The sequence below is a fragment of the Acomys russatus genome, chromosome 24 (genome assembly GCF_903995435.1).
Source record: "Acomys russatus chromosome 24, mAcoRus1.1, whole genome shotgun sequence".
NCBI lineage: Eukaryota > Metazoa > Chordata > Mammalia > Rodentia > Muridae > Acomys > Acomys russatus.
Genome location: NC_067160.1, coordinates 16,690,117 through 16,716,795, shown reverse-complemented (window position 1 = coordinate 16,716,795; position 26,679 = coordinate 16,690,117). Strand labels below are relative to the sequence as shown.

Genomic DNA, 26,679 nt, shown 5'->3' with positions numbered 1-26,679 from the left:
GTATAGTATTATATGTATATACATTTAACATTATATATATGTATATATATATATATATAACTTGGAATTTATTTTCATTTGTAGTATCAAGTAAGCATAAAAATAATTCCAGGTAGTTGTATTTAAGAATATCTAAAGTTAAGGGTCAACGAGATGCAGATTTAAAATGTCTACTAAACTTTATAATTAAGAGATCATTATTGATCAAATGGACAATTATTTATTTCCATGAGGAATTTTGGTAATGAAATGGTGCTCTCCCTATTTCCCTTCCTAATTTTGGTCTTATAAAGTAAGTGGCCAGGAGCATAGAAAACTGGGGACAAAAGCTAATAGGAGTCATAGTCTGAGAGAGGAAGACAAGTACAGTATATGAGAACTATTTGTCATTGGCAGTCATAAGATTTATAGAAGCAGGAATTTACTTATCCAGCTGTTTGTCTACTGTCTGGTGCACAGTAGATAACCAAGACTGACTGGTTACTTTGCTGAGTAATAAAGTGTAACCACAGGCGTAAACAGTGCTCCTCAACCCCAGTCAGAAGTACAGCTTCAGATTCAATCAGTTTTGGAAGCTTGACATTTAATTTTATTGCTTTATTAAAATTTAAACCTGTAATAAAAATAACTAACTCTCCAGTATTAAGGCTAAACCCAGTGATGGAATGCTTGTTAGATATGTATGAGGGGCTGAGCCCAGTTTCAGTAAGGTAGGCATGCACGCACAAGGAAATTTTTAATGTGACTTCTGCTTTGAGGCCTGTAGTTTCATAGTGCTGCACATCTTTAGATTTGATACCTCTTCTTTCGTGGTGTGTGAGAAGTTCTATTTTGGTTATCCTGTTTTGAAACTGCAAATGTTAAAGCTTTTGTTAGAATTTGTGTCATCAATAAAGTCTTAACAACTTTTAAAGAGAATATTAACTAGACCAAGTAAGGGGAGCGTTGATATACCCTGAGCTAGCTGTGATGATGCCTTTGAGCTGCCTCACCGGTCTTGTTTTCTTATACTCTATTCAGTGCCTTGCTTAGTTTCAGTGACCCAAAAGACTCAGTCACATTAATGCAGCGCAGATGATTACATTGTTAGGGCTTAAGAAAGCTGTGAGCCTGGTGTGGTGGTGCATGCCTTTAATCCCAGTACTCAGGGATTAGCTCTGTGAGTTCAAGGCTAGCCTGGTCTACAAAGCAAGTCCAGGACAGCCAGGGCTATTACAAAAATAAGCCTAGTTTCAACAAACAAACAAACAAAACCCAAAAGTTGTTGTATAGTGATTTCAAGTTAGAAACATGAAATGTATGCATTACCAAAACTATTGTATTATTAGTTTAAAAAAATGGTCTTTAAGTTCAGATTTCTTTCTTATTTTTTTGTTTCTGTTTTATAGTCATACATGTCACCTGTAAAATAATTAGAAAGATATGCAGTACACTAGAATGTGAATATGTGATTTTTCTTTTAGGCTGGGGAATGAAGACCAGCAACCTGAAGTTCCAATCCTTTATCATGATGTGACGTCCCTTCTGCTCATCCAGATCTTAATGATGCCACAGCCCTTACGCAAAGGTAGTTCTTTAAAATTCAGACTCTCAGATCACATTTGGAATATTTTGGGGTTATAGGGATAAATAGGACATCTAGGCCGGTAGAATGACTATGAGAACGATGCAGAAAAGCTTTAATTAAGCAGTGAAGACCAGCCTTAAGTGTGAGGGCCAACCCATGCATGGGCTGCACTCCTAACTGAATATGGCAGAGAGAAGAAGCTCAGCACCGCCGTCCACTCCCCTGGCTGCCGTACTGCAGGTGCTGGGACAAGGTGCCTTTTGCCCCTGCCTCCTCGCTAGGAGGGATTCCTACTCAGACTGTGAATCAAGTGAAGTCTTCCTTTAAAAAAATAGAAGAAAAAGAATTTTTAAAAAAATAAATAGTATTTTATTAGTAGTATATTTTAATCACAGCCAGGAAGATAAGAGAGAAATAAAGGTGCATTTGGGGGGGGGGTGGCTTGTTAGGTTATTTCTTTTTTATCAATAAGAAGTAAAATGCATGCGGAAAGTGCTCTAAATATTATTGTCTAAAATAATTAAAGTATTCATATGAAAGAAGGTTTGAAAAACAGAGCAAAGTGTCAAGTTTCACATCTCCATCCAATCTCCATGCCCACAATAGCTAATTACAGTTCTATTAAAAATGTGTTATCCTATCATTTAAAATTAGTGTCATAACATTAGATGAGCAGCTTTAATATTAAATTAGCAGTATTTTGATTATTGGCCCATAGTTTTCATAGGTTGTACTTTAAAGCATTTAAAATATTTTGTCAACTAACTTTCTTTTATTTTGAAATATTGGCTTATTCTTTGTTTTGTTTTGTTTTTGAGATAGGGTATCATTATGTAGTCCTGCCTAGTCTGGAACTTTCTGTGTAGGCTGGCTGGTCTGGAACTCAGATCCCCTGCCCCTTGAGTCCTGCATTTATGGTGTGCTCTACCATGCCCAGCCTTATTTTGCTGTTCTAGTTACCGTGTAATTTTGGTGTAAAAGATCTCCCCATGGAAGACATTCTTTGTTTATATTTCAGTTTTAATACAATCATTTAATAAAATCAACTTAGGGGTAGGAAGTGACCATTTATTTTAAATACAGACAATAGCCGGGCATGGTGGTGGCGCATGCTGTTAATCCTAGCACTCGGGAGGCAGAGGCAGGCGGATATCTGTGAGTTTGAAGCCAGCCTGGTCTACAAAGCTAGTCCAGGACAGCCAGCCAAGACTATAAGAGAAACCTTGTCCCAAACTCCCCACAAATAAATAAACAAACAAACAAATAACAATAAACACAATTCACCATATTTCTTTTAAATTATATTTGGTAAAGGGTAATGTCATTAATATGCAAATCACATTCATAGGAGTTCTGTGAGTTTTGACTTAATTTTTGTTGCTGGTCCCCCCCCCCCCCCCCCCCCCCCCAACGCCTAAAAGTGAATGAAGCTGATATGTGGAAGGAATTGTATTTCAGAAGCCACAGGACCTTGTCTGAATGTCTGCCTAATATAGCTGCTGATCATTTTCAGAAAGGACGGTTGGCCTTAGCTTTTAACCAAAGGCAGGAGAGAATTTAGTGTGTAGAGGTCTTTGATCCTGCAGAGTATGGTTCAACAGAAACAAACCCTAAAGTTGTGCTTTCAAACAATGTAAGAAACTTGGATTTTCTTGATTAAATAAATAGATTAGACTAGATTGAGGGAAAATTTTTGTATAAAATCTTTAGTAAGTGTTCCTTAAATCATCCCTTAATATCATTTAAAAATGGTTTTGTGGACAAATTTAATAGCCAAATGCTGGTTTAATACTGATGTGTGAAATCATTGTCTTCTTTGGTCAAGAAACATTTTGAAAGTTACATTGTGATTCTGTGAGCCCATGAGCTCCCGTGTGCGCTGTATAAGGCATATAGCTTAGAGGAAATCTGCAAGACTCAGATCTCTCTGAAGTGGGGTCTGGGGATGAAACTTAAGTTGTAAGTCTTGGAAAACACCTTTATCTGCTGAGCCACTTCAGAAGCCCAAGGAATGTTTAGTGTGCCATGTTGAAACGCAGCGTTACTGGATACTAGAAATGCAAAGATGGATAAAATGTGGACTCGGCCTTTCGGGGACCAGATAATGAATATCTAGCAGTCATTAAATTTACTTGTAGTTAAATTGCTTTCAAAACTTGTACTTTAAAATTTTATAATAATTTGTGGTGTTTATCTGGCTTAGTCAGCTTTTCATTATTGTGACAAAGTACTGGGATAGATAATCAGCTTTAAAGGAGGAGTTATCGTGGCTAACAGTTTTAGAGTCCACCATTGCTTAGTCTCTCTGCTTTTGGGCCTGCGGCAAGGTTGCACATTGGTGGTAGATGAAGCTGCTTCATGGTGTTCATGCATCAGGGGGAGGGTAGGGGAAGAGAACAGAGTCCCAATAGCCCTTTCAGTGGTACACCCTTTCTGTTACCCCTCGCTTCTGTCAGAGGCTGCAACCAAGCCTTTGTATATTAGACTTTGAGGAATATGTATCATCCAAGGTGTAATACTCTTTCTACGAAACAGTCAAGTATTTAAAACAACAAAAACCAAGCAGCATTGGCATTGTATAGTGTGTTATATTTTTTATGTTGGTTCCTATCAGGTTGATGTGACCTCATAAATCTCTGATCACTCCCTTCCCTCTCTCTCTCTGGCTTTCTGAGACAGGGTTATCCCTGGCTATCTTGGAACTCACTATGCACATCAGGCTGGCCTGGTCAGCCTACCTTTGTCTCTGATGCTGGGATTAACGGCCTGGGCCGCCATACCAGACCTTTGACAGCTTTAGACCAAGGCTTTTTAATCTGTGACACTAACATTTATTGTGGGCTTCAACGAATCCATGAATCTTCTAAAGCTATATGGAAAAATTTGCTTGCACATATGTACATTTTCTGAATAGCTTCATAATTTTTACAAGATTTAAAAGTATATTGAAGAATTCTCCAGAGGATTTCTGACTATAGATTAGAAAGAATTCTATAATAAAGAATAGCATTAAAAAGTTATCTTTTCAGTTAAAAAAGCAACAGATTATATATAGTGGAATAAAAAATGAGAAAGAGACGAGAAAACAATGCAGAGAACTGGTGAAGGCAGTAATAGATGGGGAGGGGTTAAAGTGGGAGCCAGAAACCATGGACGGCGGCACTGTGTTTGCAGCTATAAGGAGTCACTTTGTTTAGTATAGGACCATTGTGAGCACACTTAAATGCTAGCCTTTTCTCCATTCTTCTCTTACTAACTTCCAGTGTTCCAGCCTTTCTTTTACACATCTCTTTCCTTTTCCCACATTAACCTGCCCAGATGGATCCACTGGCACTCATACTGTCACTAGGTTTTCTTGAATGTCTCCTGTAGGTTATCAGTTCCTCTAGGACTAGACCAACTCTTGCATATCCCGGCCATGTGGTACATAAGTCTGTATTAGCGACTCTTTAGTTACTATGGAAAGACACCATGACCAAGGCAGCTTATAAAAGAAAACACTTAATTGTGGCCTTGCTTACAGTTTGAGAGGGCTAATGCGTGCTTGTTGTGGAAAGCACGGTAGTAGGCAGGCAGCCATGGTGCTGGAGCAGTGGCTGAGAACTACATCTTATTTGTAAGTTAGGGGCAGAGAGAGAGACTGAGGCTGGCATGGGCTTTTCAAACCTCATGTTATGGGTTCAGGAATAGCCTCATCCTGACCACTTGAACACCAGACCCAAACTGATGAAAGTTTATTGAACACTGAACAGAAACTGGTCAGGGCCATGATCTGGGTTCGGGAACCAGACTATGATGCCAGTCTGTTTCTAAGGTGGGCTTTTTGTAAGAGAAACCGTAACCAGACAACAGCGAGATAACCAGGCAGGAGGCAAGGGGAAGCAGCATTACATCATGCTGACTAGCTAAGCGCAAGAAGCATCTATTTTGTTCCTAGTACACTGCATCCAGGTGGCTAGACAAAGCATCTTAAGCGGATTGGCTGGGATATAGGCTTGGGGACTTTCCCGTTCCCCACCCTTCCAGGACAAGGGCGCATAGCTACATGTTGGGTCTTAACTCTAATAGAGCAAACATTTATCTTTAGCTCAAGCAGAACATGCATTTATCATCTGTGATTTTATTCTAAGCAGCAAGTATTGAACTATCCTGGTCTCAAGTACAAAGGGCCTGAGAACTTGAACTGAATTTCATCTATGACCAAAATGGAGATTTGGAGGCAAAATGGCTTCTGATAGGCTAAAGGAGACAGCAGATGTTAAACAGAGGAGCTACAGTTATGCTAAGAACTAAAGTAGGTCTCAAGGAGATGCTTTAGAGTTTACGCAGCTTACAACACTCCAAGACCACCTCCAGTGGCACCTCTTTCAACAAGGCACATTTCCTAATCCTTCCTAAACAGTCCTCTAGCTGGGAACCAAAAGTTCAGATACATGAAGGGTCTGGTCTCATTCAAACCACATACAGTTAGTCAAGATTTGCAGGATGGAATAGCTGTGTCAAAAATCTGATGACTGTATTTTCTGCATGATTATTGCTTATTTTCTATTTTGAAGTTGAAAAACATTATTACTCTCACTTCAATCTTTAGCATTTCTGTTGCGATCACTTTTATATAATGTTCTTTGGGAGTGTTGGCAGTTTATTAGAAACAAAATCCAGTTGTCTGAAGGATACTCAAGAGACCAGCATTAATTACCTTATTAAGTGTGAGGCACACTTTGGGATCTTTTCTTAGTTCTATCATGATTAAGGCAAATAAAATCTTATTAAACTATTTGGGTTCTTCATTTACCAAATAGGAAATAGAATGTAGCTTCTGTTCCAGAAAAGTATATCAGAAATTAATTTTTCATAGGCTGTAATTTTGGGGGAAGGAGTCAGATGACATGTAATTAGTAATTTTAGATGATAAAAAGGAGGAGTAAGAAAATTTAGTATTTCCATTAGTGCGAAGAACTTCATAGAAACAGTAGAAGGTTCTTTCTGTTTTTTACAAACATCTTCCATGTCTTTTAGGAAAAGACAAAGTATCAAGCACGTCTTTGTGCCCTGTCCTGTTTCTTGTGTGCTCTTCTCCTAGGGTCTTGCATTATATGTTTACTTCATCCTAAAATGAAACTTAGAGCATTTTGTATTATTTTAACTCTAGAAAGAACTTTTGTGATTCTTCCATTTTCCTGATCGCTGGCACTATGCACTGAGCCTTCAGGCAAGCCAGCAGATCAGTCAGTGTGCACAGAGTGGCTGTTTGCAACAGCGTACAGATGTCACTACATATTCAGATAGTCAATGTCATTAAATATTGAGCTCAGCAAATACTCAAACTGTCAATATTTCAGTGTTTTCCTGCCTCACCAGATTTTGGTTGGCATCTCTCTAGAGTCAGTCATGTTTCCCAGTTAATGTCAGTGAAATAATGTAATGGATCAAATGGGGCAGCTTGTTCTTGTTTTAGTCCTTTTAAGTATAGGAATGTACACAATGTCATTGGAAAATAAGAGTTGGCAAAATATAGAAAAGTATAAATATGTATCTGTGGTATATCAGTAGCAAAATTGTAAACTAAATCATGGTATATCAGTACAATAAATCTCCGCGTAGCTGATTGAAACAGGTATTACAGATTATAAGTAACCCTTTCAAATAACAATGTCTAAAATACGATGTTGAGCAAATCCGTGAAGTGATATAAGAGGATATGCGTAATGCTGTCAGTTTTGTGAACGGGGACAGAATGTCTGTGTGCATATTAGTAATGTTGACATAAAGCATCGCTCTCAAGGAAAGAGAGCTCAGGTCTATTAACCTGAGTTTCCATCGTTTATTTTATGCAATACCCTTTTTAGTTTGAACTATACTAATGGACTAATTATGTCCAGAAAAAATGTGTAAATAAACTTTTAAAAGTTTCTAAAAATGGGATTTGTGAAAATGTAATATATTCACAGTCATATTTGGTCTTATAACGCTGTAAATCATCTATTATTTTCACACACACACTTTGGATTTCCTTTTCCCCAGTTCGAGAACCCTAAGAATACATCAGTATCACTCAAAGGATGCCCCCTGATGGTATCTTGATTTTAAATTTTGTTGACTATGACTTAAACTCCATTTGCACTTTAATCCTCCATTGTCATTTAGCTTAGCCTTTTCACAGGTTCAGGGGTTAGGAGGAATGCATTTTTGTGAGGCAGCTGAGCACATACCAAAGCTGAGATGCCTTAGCTTTCCTCATGAGATTTCACAACATCAAAAATAATTTATCCCAGAAGAACTTCTCCTCTGTGGAAGCCTGAACTAAATAGCAAATGTTTGGGAGAAGACAGGAACGGCTCCCAACCTTGCTGCCCAGTCATCCGGAGATGTGCTTGGGACGCTTCCTTCTACCTGCTCCTTCCTAAAGCTTTAACACAGAGTTTCTCTTAGTCCCCATCCTGTTGCTGTGAAGAAACATGACAAAGGCAACTCTTATAAACAAAAGCATCTAACTAGGTAGGGGTCTTGCTTACAGTTTCAGAGGCTTGGTCAGCTTTGGTCATGGCAGGAAGCATGGCAGCATGCAGACAGGCACTGGAACTGCCGTTGAGAGCTTCATCCTGATCCACAGACAGAAAGAAATAGACAGACTGGGCCTGGTGTGGGTGAAACATAAAGCTCACTCCTAGTGACACACTTCTTCCCACAAGGCCATTCCTAATAGTGCCACTCTGTGATGACTAAGCATTTGAGTATATGAGCCCGGGTGTGTAGGGGGTTGGGGGGTGTCAGTCTTCTTCAAACTGCCACAGGGGTCAAATAGTTTCCTTCTGAACTGATGTGAGAATTAGGTGAAGAGAGTGAGGAGAGTGTACAACATCAAGAGGCAGAGGAGTGAGACTTTCAACAGATGAATACATCTTAAAGCTTGATGTAAATAAAAATGGAATTTATTGTCATCCTTTTTATGTCCTTAAAATAAAAATATCACATGTTCAAAGAGCCGTGTGCCTATGATAAAACTATACAAAACTAATAAATGTAAACATAAGATAAAAATATGATTTTTTTGCAATTACATAAATGGAATTTCATGAAGAACTGTATAGGTACTACCATGTTACTTAAATTATGTGCATTTTTAGATTAATTTAAAATTATGAGTTTATAATATCCTATGATAAGTATATACATAACTAGATGTAAGCTTAAACTCAGCCTTTGTATCTGTCAAAAATCTAAGAAAAATTTAGCAAGTACTTTTTTGTTTGTTTTTTGTTTTTATTATGTAGTTCTCATGGTGATCTTTCCATTTTAGACACATTTACTTAAGAGTACATAACAATCCTTTTTCTTTTAAAAAGTTTTTAGAATTCCTTTTGAAGTGCTTTGCTTATTTTATCTTGTATTCATTTCTGAACAGTAGTTCCTTGTTTATAGTCCCTGAAAGATATTGCTCCCACATTTAGCAATATTCCATCAATAGATAATTATGAAGTAACATAAGTGAATGTCAAATCTTGAACTAGTGAATTGTCAGCATAGATTTTTAAAACGTGACTAAAAGTAAGAAAATAAGACTTTTTTCTCCCCCCCCCCCCCTCTCTCTCCCCTCCCCCCCTTTTGAAAAAATTTGAAACAGGGTTTCTCTGTGTAGCTCTGGCTGTTCTGGAACTTGCTCTGTAAACTAGGCTGTCCTCGAATTTAGAGATTCACCTGCCTCTGTCTCTGGAGTGCTGGGAATAAAAGGGTGCACCACCACCCCTTTCTACAACAAAAGGCTAAAGTCTGTTTATAGTAGTTGTTACTTCTTTTGGTAGATTACTTTTTAATAAAAAAGTTTATTATGAGAAGAAAGTCTACTTACGTAATGTTTGTAGACACTGTCTGAATGACTTCCCAGTTAAGATCTTTTTATTAGTTGCTAGGTCTCTCACTAAATTTGGAGCATGAGATTTTGGCTACATTGTCTGGCCAGTGAACCTCTGTCCTCTATACCCAGTGTTGATGTTACAGCTGTGTGCCTCCATGCCTGCCATTTAATGGGTTTAGTGGATGGAACTCAGGTCCTCATGTTTGTGTACCAAGCACCTGACTGACTGAGCTGCCTCCTCAGGTCCCATCTTTGCTCATGCTTGCCTTGGGCTCACTCTACAGGCAGGGCAGGCCTTGAACTGGCAATCTTTTTGCCTCAAGCTCTCAAGTAGCTGGGATCATGGCTCTGCTCTGCTAGGCCCAGGTGAGAGCACCCTTCTAGAAGACACTGCTTATCACTGACACACCTGTAGGGGTGTACTTCATAATTTCGGATTTGTTGAGAAGTGTGATGGATGATTTGGGTTGCCAATTTGATTGGACTTTAAGAACGTATCTCTAGGAGATCAGCAGGCTACAATCTGGCTGTCTGTGGGGCTGTTTCTTGGGAGGAGAAACCATCTGTGAATGTGTGCAGTATTATCCCATAGGCTTGGTGCCAATGGAAAAAGAAAGAAGGGGAAAGCAGCTGAGAGCCCGCCCCAGCCTTGTGCTCTCTCATCACCATGACTTCTATGCTACAATGGAAATGATGAGCAAAAGCATATCTTTCCTCGATTAGGTTGTTCATGTCACATATTTTGGTCATAGCAACAACGCAAGCAATAAAACAAATATAGAATATTATAATTTCATTTTATTAACTGCACAAATGCTGAAAAATTACATGTGTAGGGAAAGGTATATACATGTGACATTTTCTTGGGTTCACAATATCTGCATTTCAAACAACTGGTGTTGTTCTTTTCCTGTTGCAGAGCACTTCACCTGCATCGTCAAAGTCCTCTTCACCCTGCTGTACACGCAGGCCCTGGCAGCACTCTCAGTTAAGGGCAGTGAAGAGGACCGGTCGTCATGGACACGCACGGCAGCTCTCAAGAAGGTAGTCTCTAGTCTCCTCCCTGACTTCCGGCTCATGGAGTAGTTGGGGAAAGCCATTAATTTGGGATGAGAGTGTGTATTTGGTGTGGGATTTTTGTGTGTGAAATTTTTTTTGTTTTGCTTTTGTGGTGCTGGGATTTGAGGACAGGCCTCCTAAATGCTAGATCTGCTCTACCACCCAGCCGTAGCCTAGCCTAAGATTGGTTGTTAGAGAGGCAAAATGAATTAAAAGTTGTTTTAATTTGAAATGGAATACCTATGGGGTGGGGGAAGAAAGAAAAAATGTTTATTGCACGCCTTACTAATTAGGGTTACTATTGCTGTGACCGAAAGCAACTTGGAGAAGAAGGGCTTATTTGCCTTACGTATCCTGAGTCACAGTCAATTGAAGGAAGCCAAGGCCGAAAAAGCCAGAGGGAAACTGGAGGCAGGTGCTGATACAGAGGCCATGGAGGAGTGCTGCTTACTGGCTTGTTTCTTGAGGCTTTGCTCAGCAATTTAAAAAGAAAAAAAAAAATAAAAACCGCACGCACGCACACACGCCCGCCCGCCCGCCCACCCACCCACCCACCCACCCACCCACCCACCCACCCACCCAGGACCAACAGCTCAGGAGTGTCCCACCCACAATGAGCTGGGTGCTCCCCCACCAACCTCCAATCAAGAAAATGCCTACAGCTGGATGTTAAGGAGGCATTTTCTCAATTTCTCGATTGAGGTTTCCTCGTCTCAGATGGCTTTTAGCTTATGTCAAGTTAGCATAAAACTAGCCAGGATACTGCACTGTTAGACTTTCTGTATTTCTAAATTTGGCCTCCATCAACTTAAAATTAACAGTTTTGTCTTTGTTTTGTAGTAACGCTTAAGATTAGAGAATTTTTTTTTTAATGTGCCAGTTCAAATTGTATCAAAAGAGCTTGTTTCAAAAGAGCTAAAACTACTTGCAAATTCATAAAATGTTTTAATTATGACTTTCATTTTTCAACCAGTTCCTTCCAAAATCACAATTACATGCACTGAAATTTAACATAGTATATCACAAAGTGCATTGTATCTTAATTTGGGATGCTAGCCAGTTGGCCATCACACTGATATTAGTATGCCAATCTGTCTTTGATGACAGATATTAATGTTTGCTTATTTGTTTGTTGTTGTTTAGAGATAGGGTTTCTCTCTGTAGCCCTGGCTGTCCTGGAATCCTGTAGACCAGGCTGGCCTCAAACTCAGAGATCTGCCTGCCTCTGCTTCCTTAGTGCTGAGATAAACGCATGTGCCATCACCACCCTGTAAAAGTAACTTTATTTATCATGGCTCAGTTGTTGTCTTGGAAGCTTACTACCTCCTTCTGCTAACCTAGGCCTAGTCCTGGAAGCCTTTATCCTCCATACAATCTAACATAGGCCTAGAATGTTTTCAGCCTCTGAGACTTACTGCTTAATAAACACATCTTTACTTGTTCTTTCTGAGCTCTGGGCTGGCTGGTTCAACTCCGCTGTTCTGGCTCAAACTCCTCTCTCAGCTGACTTATTTAATCTGGCTTCTCTCTTGTCCTAGAATTGCTCTGCTTATCCTCAAGCTACCTCAGCAATCTGCTCTAATCTTCTGGCTCCTTCTCATGTTCTGGACTGTTCCATCCTCACTTGAGTTCTCTCTCTGCAACCCTTCTCTTTATTACTGTTCTGGTAAAACTGCTTCCTCTCTGAAAAATTGTCTCTTAAGTAGCTTCCCTTTTCTCCTCCCTTCTTGTGAGAGTTGGGCATATCCTAGTCTGTCAAATATTCTGATTTGTCACCTTTTCTGCTACTCTATTAGACATCACTTTCTAACATGGTGCTTCCTTCTACAAACTAATTTTATCTTTGGGATTAAAGGCATGAATCACTACACCTCGATCTAAGTTTTTCTTTACCTGATACTTGCTCTATACCAGGCTGGCCTTGAACTCAGATCTCTTTGTCTCTGTCTCTGTATTAAAAGCATGTTTGTATCCCAGCTGGGTCACACAGACCTAGACGGTCTTTGGATATCATCTCTTGCCAGAGCAGCCATGTTCTGAATTAACATTCCTCTACACCACCCTGCCAGATGTTACGTTTTTTTCAGACAAAGAATTGAGAATTGTCTGAGCCTTGGCTTTCTTAAAGGAAACTACAGTTTGCATTGTGTGATTTATCAGGGCACCTACTAGTATTCCTAGCTTGGGGAAGGTTGAGCCAGAAGGATTACAAATTCTAACCTGAGCCTGAGCCAGCCTGGTTCACATAAGTAGCTAGGTCAGCCTGGGTACATGAGACTGTCTCAAAACAAACAAGAAGACTCTTTATAGCAGAATTTCTAAATCTGGACTTTTGATTACTTTTTGTTGTTTGTTGAAAGTAGGATCATAGCATCTGAAATATGTCCTTAAAAGGACATGACCTTTACCCTGCCCCAAAATTCACAAAGCAGTGTTTAGACAAAAGTATTGAACCCGACAGACCTTGTGTGTCACTGAATTATTTCTCAGAAGGTGTGCATGGGTGCGTGAGTGAGTGCCTGTGTGCATGTGGGGTGGTGATGGTGGTGGTGGTGTGTGTGTGCGCGCGCATACATGTACATTTGGGTAGCTACAGAGGGCAGAAGATGTCAGATTCCCTAGAGCTAGAGTTACTGGTGGTTGTGAGATGTCGACTGTGTGTGCTGGGAACTGAACTCCAGTTCTCTGTAAGAGCAACAAGAGCTCATGACCACTGAGCTATCCCTTCTGTCCTGTGCCTGTGGTATCTGATCCCATTCTTTATTTCACCCACTGGTTTCTGCTACCTCTAGAGTTTGTCAGGTCTTGATTTTAGTGTCCATGTTCTCCTTAGTTGTATCTTAAGCTTTGTAAATCTACTCTTGCATTATTCAAAGATTGCATATATCTGCACATATGTAAAATAAAGTTTACCATCCAGTACTGCTCACAGAAAAGGGATTGGAAAGGCGGTAAGAGCCTTGGACCAGGATTTTTGCAGGGCAACTATCTTCTGTGTATGAGAGGGAAGCTGCACTCAGAAAATTGCAACAGTATGGTTACCTAAATAATACCTGCATAGTGACATCCAGTTGATATGCCAAGGTGGGTGGGGAAAATCTCCATGGCCTCACCTAGATGAAGAGCTACAGGCAGACAGTGGCTGCTGCAAATGAGAGAATCAGTCTTCTCCGGGGACAAGCCCCCTGACAGGTAATCTAATCTCAAGTGGTCAGCCCTGCATACACACACACATACAAGTAACAATAAGTGGACCCAGAGATTGGATTGTATTCTCCCCCCGTCCCCCCCCCTCTCTCTCTGTCTCTGTCTCTGTCTCTCTCTCTCTCTCTCTCTCTCACACACACACACACACACACCAATAATAATTAAAGAAGACATTATGAATTTTAGAATGAGTAGAGGATACATGGAAAGTTAGATAAAAAACGGGAAGTGGAAATGATGTAAATAGAGTATTCATATGTGAACTTCTCACAAATTTCAACGCTGTTCCAGTTAGAGTTGTCACTGCAAACCAGTAAGCATTACATCGAGGCAGCTTTCTAGTGTGACATAGAACTTTTTGTGTGTATTTGATAATAGTTTTTAAATTGATTATCAGGTCAGGTGGTAGTTGTGTATGCCTTTAATCCCAGCACTTGGAAGGCAGAAGCAGGCAGATTTCTTGAGTTTGAGGTCTACAGAGGTCTACAAAGTGAGTTCTAGGACAGCCAGGACTACATAGAAAAACCCTGTCTCGAAAAACCAAACCAAATCAAACCAAACCAAAACAAAAATATTCCTCCCCCCAAAAAAAATCAACCAACAACCAAACAACCCCAAAGCAAAAAAACTGAAAACCTTACTGTCACTCAGTAACTTACATCAGTGATCTGAGCATAAAGTTGTTCTTTAAAACTTTTCTTTTGTAACATTCTAGAAATATTTAATTCAAAAGTATACTAAACTTTGTAAGCTTTTAGGGTGGATCATGTGCTAATCTCATTGATTAACAAATAGCATATGCATGGACTGTAGGGGGGAGGGAAGGAGATGGAGATTTAAACCTTTTGGGTTAAGTGAGCTCTGCCTAAATATTTAAGAAGTAATTTGATTCAGTCAGATTTTCATAACATCTTACTCTTTTGATATTTGGTAAGATATTGATTTGTATAAATATGTAATATATAGTAATCATATTTAGGAAACAGTCATTCTATTTATTGGGCAAGAACAATGCAAGTTACACTATGCGGAACAGTTGTAAAATTAGGAATATTTTTGTAGTTTAGAATTAGAGCAGTATACCTGACTGGGTACAGTAGAAAGCAGAAGGGAAATTTTTAATTTTTTATTAGATTAAATTTTTCATTAAAATAAAAAACATGTTCTGGCAAGTTCCAACACCAGAAGCTCCAAATTAGCAAGATAAATTCCATTCATTAGCCAGCAGATACTTGTTAGAGTTTCATTATGAAGAAGAATTTGTGGAAAATTAAAAGCATAGTTATGGACATTTTGGAATTCACAGTCTAGGCGAAAAGGATACAGTAACATGGATGAAACACCTAGGATAAAGAAACCAAGTATCACCAGATAACAGACTCTTTTCTCCAGGCTGTGAACACCATTAGTGCTGGAGCCGGAGGTGTGGCTCAGTGGTAGAGTGTTTGTCTAGCATGCTTAAATTCTGAATTCAATCCCTAGAGAGAAAGGTCTAACAGAAATGGTGGGAAGTGGAAGATGAGAGTTTGGAAAGTATGTACTGCATAATGTATAAATGCAAGTTAATTAATTTTTAAAAAGTAAGAGTTCAGGACAAAATTTCTTGGTGTTTATTCAATTATTCTTTATATTTTAAAAGTATAGTTAATGAGTGCAATGACATCATAGATATTTCTTGTGATTTATACCTTATTATAATGTATATATTTATACCCTTTTTACTGTATCAGTAAGTATGAGATTCATTTCTTTGATAGAGTTTATTGAAAAAAAAATTCAGGGCAGGGTTTCTCTGTGTAGCCTTGTCTGTCCTAGACTTGCTTTGTAGACCAGGCTGGCCTTGAACTCACAGTGATCCGCCTGCCTCTGCCTCCCAAGTTTTGGGATTAAAGGCATGCGTCACTGCCACCACCACCCGGCCACCACCACCCGGCCGAGATTTTTTAATTTGTAACTTTTTCTTTTCTTGTAAAAATGGAAGCAGTTATTAAGCTTCATTTATAGTCTATTATTTAGTGTGATTGTTTATATATTATGTAATAAGTATTTTATCACAGTTACATTTTTACAGTAAACTTTAAAAAAACCTCTTTAGGGAATTTGTAAACATTGTGGCCTTTTTTTTTTTTTTTTAACATATGAAATGATTTGTACCACTGTCAGAAGAATATTTATATACACTTTTATTTGACTCTCATCAGGTTGCAAATGTTTTTTTATATGGTTCAAATTTGTTGTATTTTTTGCCTACAAAGTATTTCTGAGTCAGTGTTCCATAGTTTAGGTGACTCTTCCTTAGGATGAGTTCTCAGCAGTGGAAGTCTCTTGTGGCTATATATGTTTGCAGTGGGTATGTATGGATATATATCTCCATATATATATTCCTACATTCTATCTTTTAAAGACATAATTGGAATAGTTTTAACCACCTGCTCAATTTTATTGTGAATGCAGAGTTAACCTGGATTTAGAAGGACTAAAATTTACTTAATTGAGAAATAATGCAATTATAATTTTACTTACATTAAAGGCGATTATTTCCAGTGAACTTTCTTTTATAATTTCTTAGTGTCCAATGTAAAACCGGTATTTTAATTTTTCCCAGAATACGTGTGATGCAGAAAAGTCTCATGAAGTGCTGCTGAGCTTTGTTATAAGTGAGCTGTCTAAAGGGAAGTTATACTGTGAAGAAGGAGCTCAGGAGTGTGCAATGGTGAGTCAGTTACGTTAAATTTCATTACCACTAAAAATGAACTTTTGAAAAGCTGCATTTATTGCAGGATGAATTCTTCCACTTTTCTTTTTAACTTTAGGTTAGTCCTATTGCTTGGTCTCCTGAATCCATGGAAAAATACATACAGGACTTCTGCTTGCCTTTCCTCAGGATCAGCAGCCTTCTTCAACACCACCTCTTTGGGGAAGATTTACCAAGTTGCCAGGTATAATTTGGGGTAGAGAATAGGGACTTGTTATAGTAGGCAAATTTGTAAATCATACTGATGAATAGTAAAATATTTGTCTCTTAATATGCAAAACTGGGTTATGAGGATATTAAGGTCTAGCTCAAAAGACTAGCTATCCCAAATTTTACTACTTTGTGTTTATTAGCATCCACTTACTTATTTATTTTTTCCCATAACATTGCTAATTTTAGATGGATGAGCAGTTTTGAATCAGGTTAGTGCAAATTCAGGCCAAATACTTGAATAAGAGTGGCATCCATTGTGCTCGTATTTTTATCACTGGCATTATATGCCTTTAAATCTCTTTTAAAGGTTCCATTGCTCAGAAGAGTGGCTGTTAGATGGTGTGGCAGGATTTAGGTTTTTATGGCAATAAAATGCTTGCTTTTTAGCTAATTGTGTTAAAAATTGGGTCACTGAATTACTGCAGGTTTAATCTAGTTCACAGCTGTGGGTCAGAAGACCATGCAAGAGAGACACAGGGCAGGAGGCTGGAAGGGAAACCAGAGGGGGTGACATGGTCCTGCATGTACTGCCAACTCAAGGAATTTGATGTAGAAATTATAACTCAACTATTTATGGCCTTTGAAGCCTGAATTATATCAGACTAAAATAGCTTTTCTGTTTCTTCTGTCCTGAGTAGTGGTTGAATGTGATGTTAAGTAGTTTTATAGTCTTGCTTTCTATCAAGGCGCCTGTGTATCTTTTACTAGCACCATCCACTTAGAGTTATAAGATGTTGATCAAGGTTAAAACAGTTAACCATGAGATATTTTCTTTCTTTACTTTTTTTTTTTGAGATTTTCTACTAAAAAAAAAACAAAAACAAAAACAAAAAGACTTAACTTTATAGAAGGCTTGTTTTCTAACATGCAGAACATTTTTAAGCATGAAAATTGCCCAGTAAAAGTCAGCCCCTCCCTTTACCAGTGTGTTCTCTGCACACCTCAGGCTACTAGCTGGGTTGCTTCTGTGCTTGCTACCTTACTGCTTCTGCTTCCATTTGTTTTTACTAGAAAGCAATTCTCTCTCTATGTGCTTGGAGGCAGAAGCTCTGGATCTGGCCACTGGAAGTTGGTGTAGCATATGTGCCAGCATATTTTAGAACACCAGATGCATACATAGACTAGAGAACTATGCTGAATTAGGTGTATTTTAAAGAGTCAGAAAGAGATTAAAGTGTTCTCTACTGCTGAACCATTTCTCCAGCCCCATAAGTAAAATTTTAAAAATGACTAGAGCTAGTGAGAAGCTTAGCAAAGTTTTGGGATATAAGAAAAATGTATTAAAAGTTATTTTATTTCTATGCTTTAGAAATAACCAATCTAAAAATGAGCTTAGTCCAGGTGTCATGGTGCATGCCTTCAGTTTAAGTACAGGAGGTAGGGGGCAGACAAAGCTCTTAGTTCTTGGTCAGCCTGCTCTATATAATTAGTTCCAGACTAGTTAAGGATACATAAAGAGACCCCATTTCAAGATAAGTAGATATAAATAAGTATAAATAAAATGAAATTAAGAAGTAATTTCATTCCACTAGAGGATATAAAGAAAGCTATTACATAGTTAGTGTGTCAGTGGGGCTAGTGCTGCCCTTCTGATCATGTCAGGGGAACTGTTGCACTATAGTGACAAAGGACTCGTATTGAGCATACATCAAAAATCTTGAAACTCAAAGCTGGGCGCATGCCTATAATCCCAGCACTCAGGGAGGCAGAGGCAGGTGGATCTCTGTGAGTTTGAAGCCAGTCTAGTCTACAAAGTGAGTCCACGACAGAGAAACCCTGTCTCAAAAAACAAGCAAACAAACAAAAAGTAGACATGTTGTGAAAAGAATATATGTGAATGGCCAACAAGTAAAAGAAAGGTGCTCTATGCATTGCTCCTTCAAGAAGCACAAGCCAGCGTACACGACGGTACCAAGTTAACACCACAAATGACAGTCAAGTGTTGGTGAGGATTTGGAGTAGCCGAGATAGAGCACATTCAGTTTGGAAAAGATTTCTTAGTTTCTCTTAAGAATCAGGCATATCTTTGTTTTACAAGTCAGCAGTTCTGTTTGTACATGTCCACCAAAATAAATAAAGACATGTATCTATATAAAGACCTAAAAGCATATTTATAGTACCTGATTCATGATAGTGAAAACTTATCCAGACATCTAGGAATATACAAGTGAAATTTAGTATGTCTATATTGTAGACTAAACTATTAAAAGAAACAGCTGGTGTCATGGCACATACTGGTAGGATATGCCAAAAGGTAGGGGCAGGAGGATCATGTGCACCACGCCAGCCAGGGCTTCACCTTGCCAGAAGGAGTGGCTCAAACCTTTCCCCCTAGTACTTGGGAAGTATAGGCATACAGACAGTCATAAGTTCAAGGCCAGCCAGGTGAACCACATGATGAGTTCTGGACCAGCCAGGACTGCGTAGTGAGACCTTGTCTCCAAAAGTGGAGAAAAAGCATAGAAAGCTGATATGCACAATGCATGAATCTAAAAATTATTCTAGGTAAAAAGACATCAGATACAAATGTACTGTATGATTCTACTTATATGAAAAAAAATTAAGTCAAAACTATGAAAGTAGAAAGCCTATCAATGGTTAACTGGTTGCCAAGAGTATGGGCTAGGATTTACTGCATACGAGTACAAATAAACATTAGGAGTGACAGAATTGTTCAAAAATTTTACTACAGTGCGTGAATTATACACACATATGAAATTAATTGAGCTGCACCTAGAATGAATGTATTTCATGGCATATAAGTTATACTTTGGTAACGCAGCTTTTAGAAGTCAGTTCTTTGTGTAGTTGCATAAAATGGAGGATCTGTAGTTTCAACTTGCATATCATTATGATTTTTCAGCTTAGTTTTTTCTTTGTAATAAAGTTTGGAATATTGTACTTCATGTATAATATTGGCTCAGTTATAAAAATTCATTATGTGCCAAGCACTGAGGACTTGGTCTTAGAGGGAGGTGAAGTTATTTTTAAAGTTGTGTGTGTCGGGGGGGCATGTTGCACACAGGAATTGAGAAATTAAAAGGTATGAAAGGGTTCATTTGTTTTCTGAATAAAGCTCAGTGCTATGGAATATCATTAATTACATCTCTGGGAAGATGGAATTGGAAGATGGAAGATTAGATTGAATAGGCACTGACTCAGCAAACAAAGGAAAGCAGATCTACTAGCCTCCCACAGAGTCGTGTTTAAACAAAGAGGGCCTGGGAGACCTATATTTGTGTTTATAGACTAACAAACATCTTTGGAAGTAAGCTGAGGGGCTGTGGTGTGGCTCAGTTGGAGAGTTCTTGCCTAGCATGTACAGAGCCTCGTTTTCAGGCCCCAGAGCTACATGTGGAGGGAGAGACAGAAGACCAGACGTTCAAGGCCAAAGCTACTTAGGGGATGTGTGGTGAGCCTGGGGTATGCGAGGCATTGTCTCAGAAAGAAAATAAAAAATTTGAAGCCAGTCTGGTTTAGAGAGTCCAGACCAGCCAGCGTGACATAGTATGAGCCTGTCTCAAAAAGGGAGAAAAACAAACAAATATAAGGAATATATATTATTCATTTTAATTTTTCTAGTTCTTTATTAATGAACAGAGCTTCAGATCTGACAGATCATTCTACAGATTATTTAGAAAGCATACCACACACACTTAGACACCATAGCCCACCCATCCTCCCACTTAAAAACATTTTTTTTTTTTTGTTTCATGTGTATGGAGAACCCAAGAAAATTATTTAGCTCTTCTTTCTGTGCCATTGCTTGGGCTGGTGTGCAGATGCAGAACTTTATGAGCACCTTACCCCTCAGTCCCACCAGCCTTGCTTACTGAGGTATAGGCTCATTGTTATAGTTCAAGCTGCCTTCAGACTCTTCGATCTTGAACTTTCATATTCCTATAATACAGGGGTGCCCACCACGCCCAGCTCAATGTGCGCTTTTAAATACCAAATAGCCTTTTGTTTTCTAAAGAGCTTTTATAGAGTTTCTAACTTTTGTAAACTATTCAGCTTATATGTGACATATATGTTAAAAAAAAAAACGTAGATTTAAATTTTAAGGAAAACTATTTGGAGGCTGCTTGGACGAAATGAAGAAGGAGCCTTCTCTCCGTTGCTTCACTCCTTCACTCATTTTCAGTTGCCTTCATTTTGTGCTATCCCAAAGTCATTGGTGAAGATGACAGTTAGAATAACTTGAGAATTTTTTCTTTTACATCTAAAAGGAAGAAGAAGAATTTTCAGTTCTTGCCAGCTGCCTGGGACTTCTGCCAACTTTTTACCAGACAGATCACCCGTTCCTCAGTGCCTCTTGTCTGCACTGGCCAGTTGCCGCACTTGACATTATAACACAGTGGTGTCTTGAGATAAAATCATTTACGGAGAGGCATGCAGAACAAGGAAAGGTATGTAGAAAGAGGAAACCACTTGCTGTGATGGCAGTGTGCCAGAGGTAGGGGAATAATGGAAAACTTCACATTTCAGGTCATTGACAGCAGGTTTTAAACTGATAAAGTTGAAATAATAGGTGAATCATTAGTAGTTAAAAAAATGTTAGCTTAAAATTGTATTAGTGGTTACTTTTAGCTTATCAGTAGATTTTAATAAAATAATTTAAGCAACCATTACAGTAGGGTTGGAAGATAAAAAGCTTCAAGTTAATAAACTGTATTCTTAGTTGTAGAACTGTCTCATGTTTAAAAGTATTTGAAATGTATTTAATGTCTAAATGTGGGGTTCTTGCTGCCAGCTTGGTTGGTAAAGGGTTTGTGGTGACCAGCGACCAGTGAGCTGAGAATGGAGAGGCAGGCTGCAGGGCCACTACTTTTGCCGTGGTTTCTGTACAGCCTTTCTCTATAGAACTACTGATCCTAAGAAATGCAGTGATATGTATGATAAAGTCTTATTTCTCCTGGTAGTCCTGTTGACCTTAGTATATACAGTAAGGCACCAGATATAGTAAAATAGATGTAATACTTTAGTATATAAAGTAAAGACACCAGATTGTTTAGATGTGAAGGCGATAGACTATTTTTCTGATTGTAAAAGTCAGAAAGGAACTAGTGTAAGAGTTGTTTGAAAGAACTACATAACCTTGGCGCCAGATGCACATGATTTTCCAGCTTAGATGAAAACCATTGGCGTCTTCGAGTTCTCATGGCACATGTTCCTGTTTGTTTCATTGAGGTGCTGTCTGCACATTGAGGGCGGCTGGGTCCCCTTGCAGTCAAGAGCCTTCACCTTGCTTGTGTATCTGTTGTGATTATGCCACTCATCTCCTTCCTTGCTTGATCTGACACAAAAGAGTGTTCAAGTGTGCTGCAGATTTTAAGCCGCCTGTAAGCATGCCCATTGCTGCTGCTTCTGCTCAAGCAGCTGTACTGTTCTTCTGTTGAGCCCATTGCATTTTGAGGCCTTGCCTCTTCCATCAAGATTGTCTGTTAATCCATCTTTCTTTATGGTTCTAGCCTCCTCCATCTCTACTGCTGTGTCACTTTCTCTAACCATTGCTATATTTATGGGAAAGAATCAGCCTAGAGGAGCATGTGTGATGAGCCTGAATCCCCAAGTGCCACTGAACTTAGTTTCTGTTTACTTATCACATTTATCTCTTTAATGTAACGAAGGCGTCACAGAACACAATTCTTATTTTTCTTTGAATTTCTCAATTTCTAGAAAGTGTTTCATAGAAATTAGTCCCCTAATAGATATATGGAACTATAGTGTGAATGGAGTAACATCTAGGGGGGCACACCAAAGAAACAAAAACCTTTACCAGCACCTCTTTACAAATAGTAAATAAAACTTATCCTGCAGAAAGTGTTAGCTAACTTGGACTTTTTCATATGTAAACAGGAAGTTTACTCAAAGAGTTTTAGGCCAGCACTTACAAACAATCTTGATAGCCTGAAGTATATGATTGTTACTTATTCTGGAAGGGAGATTTCATGTAAAGCATTAAAATAGGAATAATGACTTATAGCTCTTGACTTCTGCTAAAGAAAAGCTGAAGCATTATTTATACATGACAGGTCAAGACCTGGTGTCAGAAAATGTTTGTTTAATTAATGTTTTTTTTTTTTTTTTTGCATGTTTACAGATACATTTTCATGCATACTCAGAGATATTTTTTCTCTTAAAATAGCAAACATGCTTTAGGGTGTTTACTCTAAAGTTTTCAGCTGCTATAATTGAAATCTGTATGGAAATACAGAATAATAATTGCTAAAGGACTGTTTTTTGTTTTGTTTTTTTTTAAATGGGAAAAGAAGGGTTTTTGATAAATAAGTCACATTCTTGAAGGCAGATTTTCCTTCCTAAAATAAAATCCTTTTAAAAATTGAGTATATAATTTTAATATTTCATATACATGGGGTTGATGATTATTTTTGGATGTTTTAGGCCTTGCTTATCCAAGAGTCAAGATGGAAATTACCACACCTGTTACAGTTGCCTGAGAATTACAACACCATTTTTCAGTACTACCACAGAAAAACCTGCAGTGTCTGCACCAAGGTTCCTAAAGACCCGGCTGTTTGCCTCGTTTGTGGCACTTTTGTGTGCCTGAAAGGACTGTGCTGCAAGCAGCAAAGTTACTGTGAATGTGTGCTGGTAAGCAAGTGGCATAGCGTCAGTCGTAGGCCCGGCCTCGGGGGATGGGGTGCAGTGAGCCTCAGCTCTTCACAGTCTGTGCGTTAGACAGCACACTTGAGGTAAAACCCAGACTGTATTTAAGAAGTTAAGCCTTCCTGAAGTACAATTCCAGTTCTTCTTTCTCTTGCCCTCTTTTTAACATGCTGGGAAATAGCCTTCGTTGATGCATGGAGGTGCTAGCTAGCTTCTGAGCTAGACAAGCTGGTAATCGCTTCCTATATAATGTTCACCCAAACTCTTCACGTGTTAATGAGCTGTTGGGGCTGGGGTATAGGGTTAAATAGAGGTAATCTTATTTTTAAATTAAATAGTTCTATATTATTAATTAAGATATTCTTGATTTTTCTATAAAGGCTGTTTAATTTAAAGTGTATTGTTATATTTTAATTTTTTTAAAAAAGCATTCTCAGAATTGTGGTGCCGGAACAGGAATTTTCCTTTTAATCAATGCGTCAGTGATTATCATCATCCGAGGCCACCGCTTCTGCCTCTGGGGTTCTGTCTATTTGGATGCTCATGGAGAAGAAGACCGAGACCTCAGGTTAGCCCTGCCTGCATGTGTCAGATGTTTTCCTGCAGCTCCAGCAGTAGAAACAGTGTGCCACAAAGTATGACAATTATTAATTTAGTTACTTCTCACTTTGAGATTTTTTTTTTTTAAATCTAAAATACAGGCCACATAAAAGTACGCTATTATCTCTGCAGCAGTGTATTAAAGAAGAAATGCATATGAAAACCTGCTTGGATTGTGTAACTTGTAATGCTTTTGTCCTTCCTTTGTGTTGCAGGCGAGGCAAACCTCTCTACATCTGTGAGGAGCGATACAGAGTTCTTGAGCAGCAGTGGGTGTCTCACACTTTTGACCACATCAATAAAAGATGGGGTCCACATTACAATGGGCTGTGACGCACACCTCAGCACTGCATATACTATCATTTTCACTGACATTGGTTTTATCAACAATAAGCTTTAATTTAATTTGGGGGGATTGATGTCTTTGCTGAAGGATAAAGAGAAAACATACATTATGAAGCCTTCCCAAAATTAGGTGCTTGATAACCATATTAATGGTATAATATTTTTTCTCAAGTATCTGGACAACAAATAAGATAAATCATCCATTAATGGTCATTTTTTTTGAGTGCACAATTAATAAAAAGCACAACTTGTCCACAAAAATCATTCAGAAACGATTTTCCCTACAGTCCCCTTACTGGCTGTTCACTGAGAGAAAGGATGTGATTTATTTGAAGTTTTACTGCTCTTTTTGTGTTTTAATTTGCATCTGCTAAACATAATGCATCTTTTCCTTTGTCATCCTTGTGTTGATTTGAGATTTTTGCTGTATGTAATTAGAAAAATGTAAAACATGATTTATGTGAAATATTGTATAGTAAAAATTGGTCTAATTAGTAGAACTTTAAATTTTTTCTTATTGTGAGGAATCTGTTAAAAGTTTAAGGCTTTGCTGAAAACTTAATTCATTCTCAGGAATTTCATAAATGCTTTCCCTGGGTAAATAACTGACCTAGCTGTAAAATAGATAGCTGCTATCCGTATAGTGGAGTGCACTGGGGGAGGGGCAAAGCATATGTGTGGTTGGGGAGGTCCTTAAAAATAAAAACCTGTGGGCTGAGGGTATAGCTTAGTGGTAAAATGCTTAGCTAATATTCACAAAACCCAAGTTCATCTTAAGCACCACACCACCACCAACAACAAAAAAAATCAATTTGCCATTTCAGTGGAATGAATTATTAAGAGTTGTTAGTGCCTACTAGATGTTACAATAAAATCAAAAGGGTTAAGAACACATGATGGCAGAGTTTTGATTCTGTGCATGCCCACCTTTTATTACCAACCAAGCTTTTATTTATATGCTCAGTTTGAAAATGCTCATTTGTCCCAACAGATGGACTTTTAAAGTTCTGGATTTCCAACTCTCCTGACTGACGGAAGAAGCTGTCTGTGTTAGGTTTTTGCAGTATAATCACTGCGGCTTTCTTGTGGGCTCCTAAAGCAGGCAAGGCTCAGAGGCGCTGGCCTTGGGAGTGAGCCATGCTGCTGCTTTGAGACACTGCTGTGAAGTCAGCTTGTGTGCGCAGGGGTTTAATTGAGAATGGGAATGAATGAGCTAAAATTCACACAGTAAGGGGGAAGGAAGATGACAGAAAAGCATGTTTTATTGATACCAAGATTTTTTTTCTAGGTGATTCAGTAATGTGATGATTATTTTATACATAGTGCTATCAAGCAATTCCTGGTACTTTGGATTTCCATGGCTTGTTACATAAAATTACATTTTTACTTGTAAAGGTAAACTTTGAAACATTGAATGAGACAATATTAAAGTAACATCAGACCCATGTTCCAAAATGTTCTGAATGGCATGGCATTACAGAATATGAAAATTAACAGAAAATGATGCTTTGCATTCAAATAAGGGAAACAGTAGGGCACGTTCAGATGTGCTCAAAATCTGTCAGATGATTGCCTGGAGCGCTTGAAGAAAATATGCGGGAATAGCTTGCTGTTTTCATATACATTATCAAAATCGTGAGATAGCTTTCTGTAAGACTAGAATGGTTTGCTGAGGTAAAATCACTGTCCTTCCAGCACCTGCTTTTTAAAGGACTGTGCTGTAAGTTTACCCTGTTACCTTGTTTGCATCGGTCATTATGAGTATCAGACCATTTGTAAGTGTGGTTGAAGAGCAAAATGCTCATTACATCCCTAGTAAATACTGTTACAGGATTCATGAACTTGAACAACTCTACAGTTTGGAACTCTGACGCTGTACGTACATGGTATAATGTAGTCAGACTGTGGTCACTACATTTTTAAGTGGGATGTTTATGGTTGTGCATATGGATGTGAAGTGAAAATAATTAGCCTTAACTTTAAAATTTGGATATTTGATAGTGTTTATTTTGATATTGGTGAATTAGTCACCAGTAAATTTTAAAAAAGCACTTGGTTGAAAATTGTACTTGAATACATACATGCATGCTGCTAAATTAGAACTTCCATTTCCCCTAACTTTTATGAGTCCCATTTATAAGCCCACTTTTAAAATAACAGGTCCAAGTTAGAGTGATGTGTGTATATTATTAAAAAACATGTACTGGTGTGATCTTGTATGAATGATCATTTAAATACAGTACATTACTGTAGAAGTGAAATCCACCTTTATAATTAAGCAGAAATTACAAAACTAAGAATAATTGACATTGTAAGATATGTTAATAAAACCTACTGTCATTTGCTTTGTGCAAGATCCTTAAAATGTTGAATGTTTATGTTTTCTTTTCCAGTGATGGTAACAGGTACCACATGTAAGTGATGGTATAGATAGGAGCTGCCTTGCAA

At 38.3% G+C, this 26,679-nt stretch overlaps 1 protein-coding gene across 1 annotated transcript in view; it reads left to right on the top strand.

Annotated features, from left to right (window-relative positions):
* The window catches only part of Ubr3 (ubiquitin protein ligase E3 component n-recognin 3), a 135,854-nt gene extending 109,875 nt beyond the window's left edge, over positions 1–25,979 (top strand). Inside the window, exons 33-40 of the mRNA XM_051167088.1 lie at positions 1,464–1,567; positions 10,342–10,466; positions 16,294–16,401; positions 16,502–16,627; positions 20,886–21,065; positions 23,062–23,271; positions 23,715–23,854; positions 24,102–25,979. Coding sequence (XP_051023045.1) covers positions 1,464–1,567; positions 10,342–10,466; positions 16,294–16,401; positions 16,502–16,627; positions 20,886–21,065; positions 23,062–23,271; positions 23,715–23,854; positions 24,102–24,219 — 1,111 coding nt within the window. The 3' untranslated portion in view covers positions 24,220–25,979. The remainder of the gene's footprint in view (positions 1–1,463; positions 1,568–10,341; positions 10,467–16,293; positions 16,402–16,501; positions 16,628–20,885; positions 21,066–23,061; positions 23,272–23,714; positions 23,855–24,101) is intronic.
* The last annotated feature ends 700 nt before the right edge of the window (positions 25,980–26,679 follow it).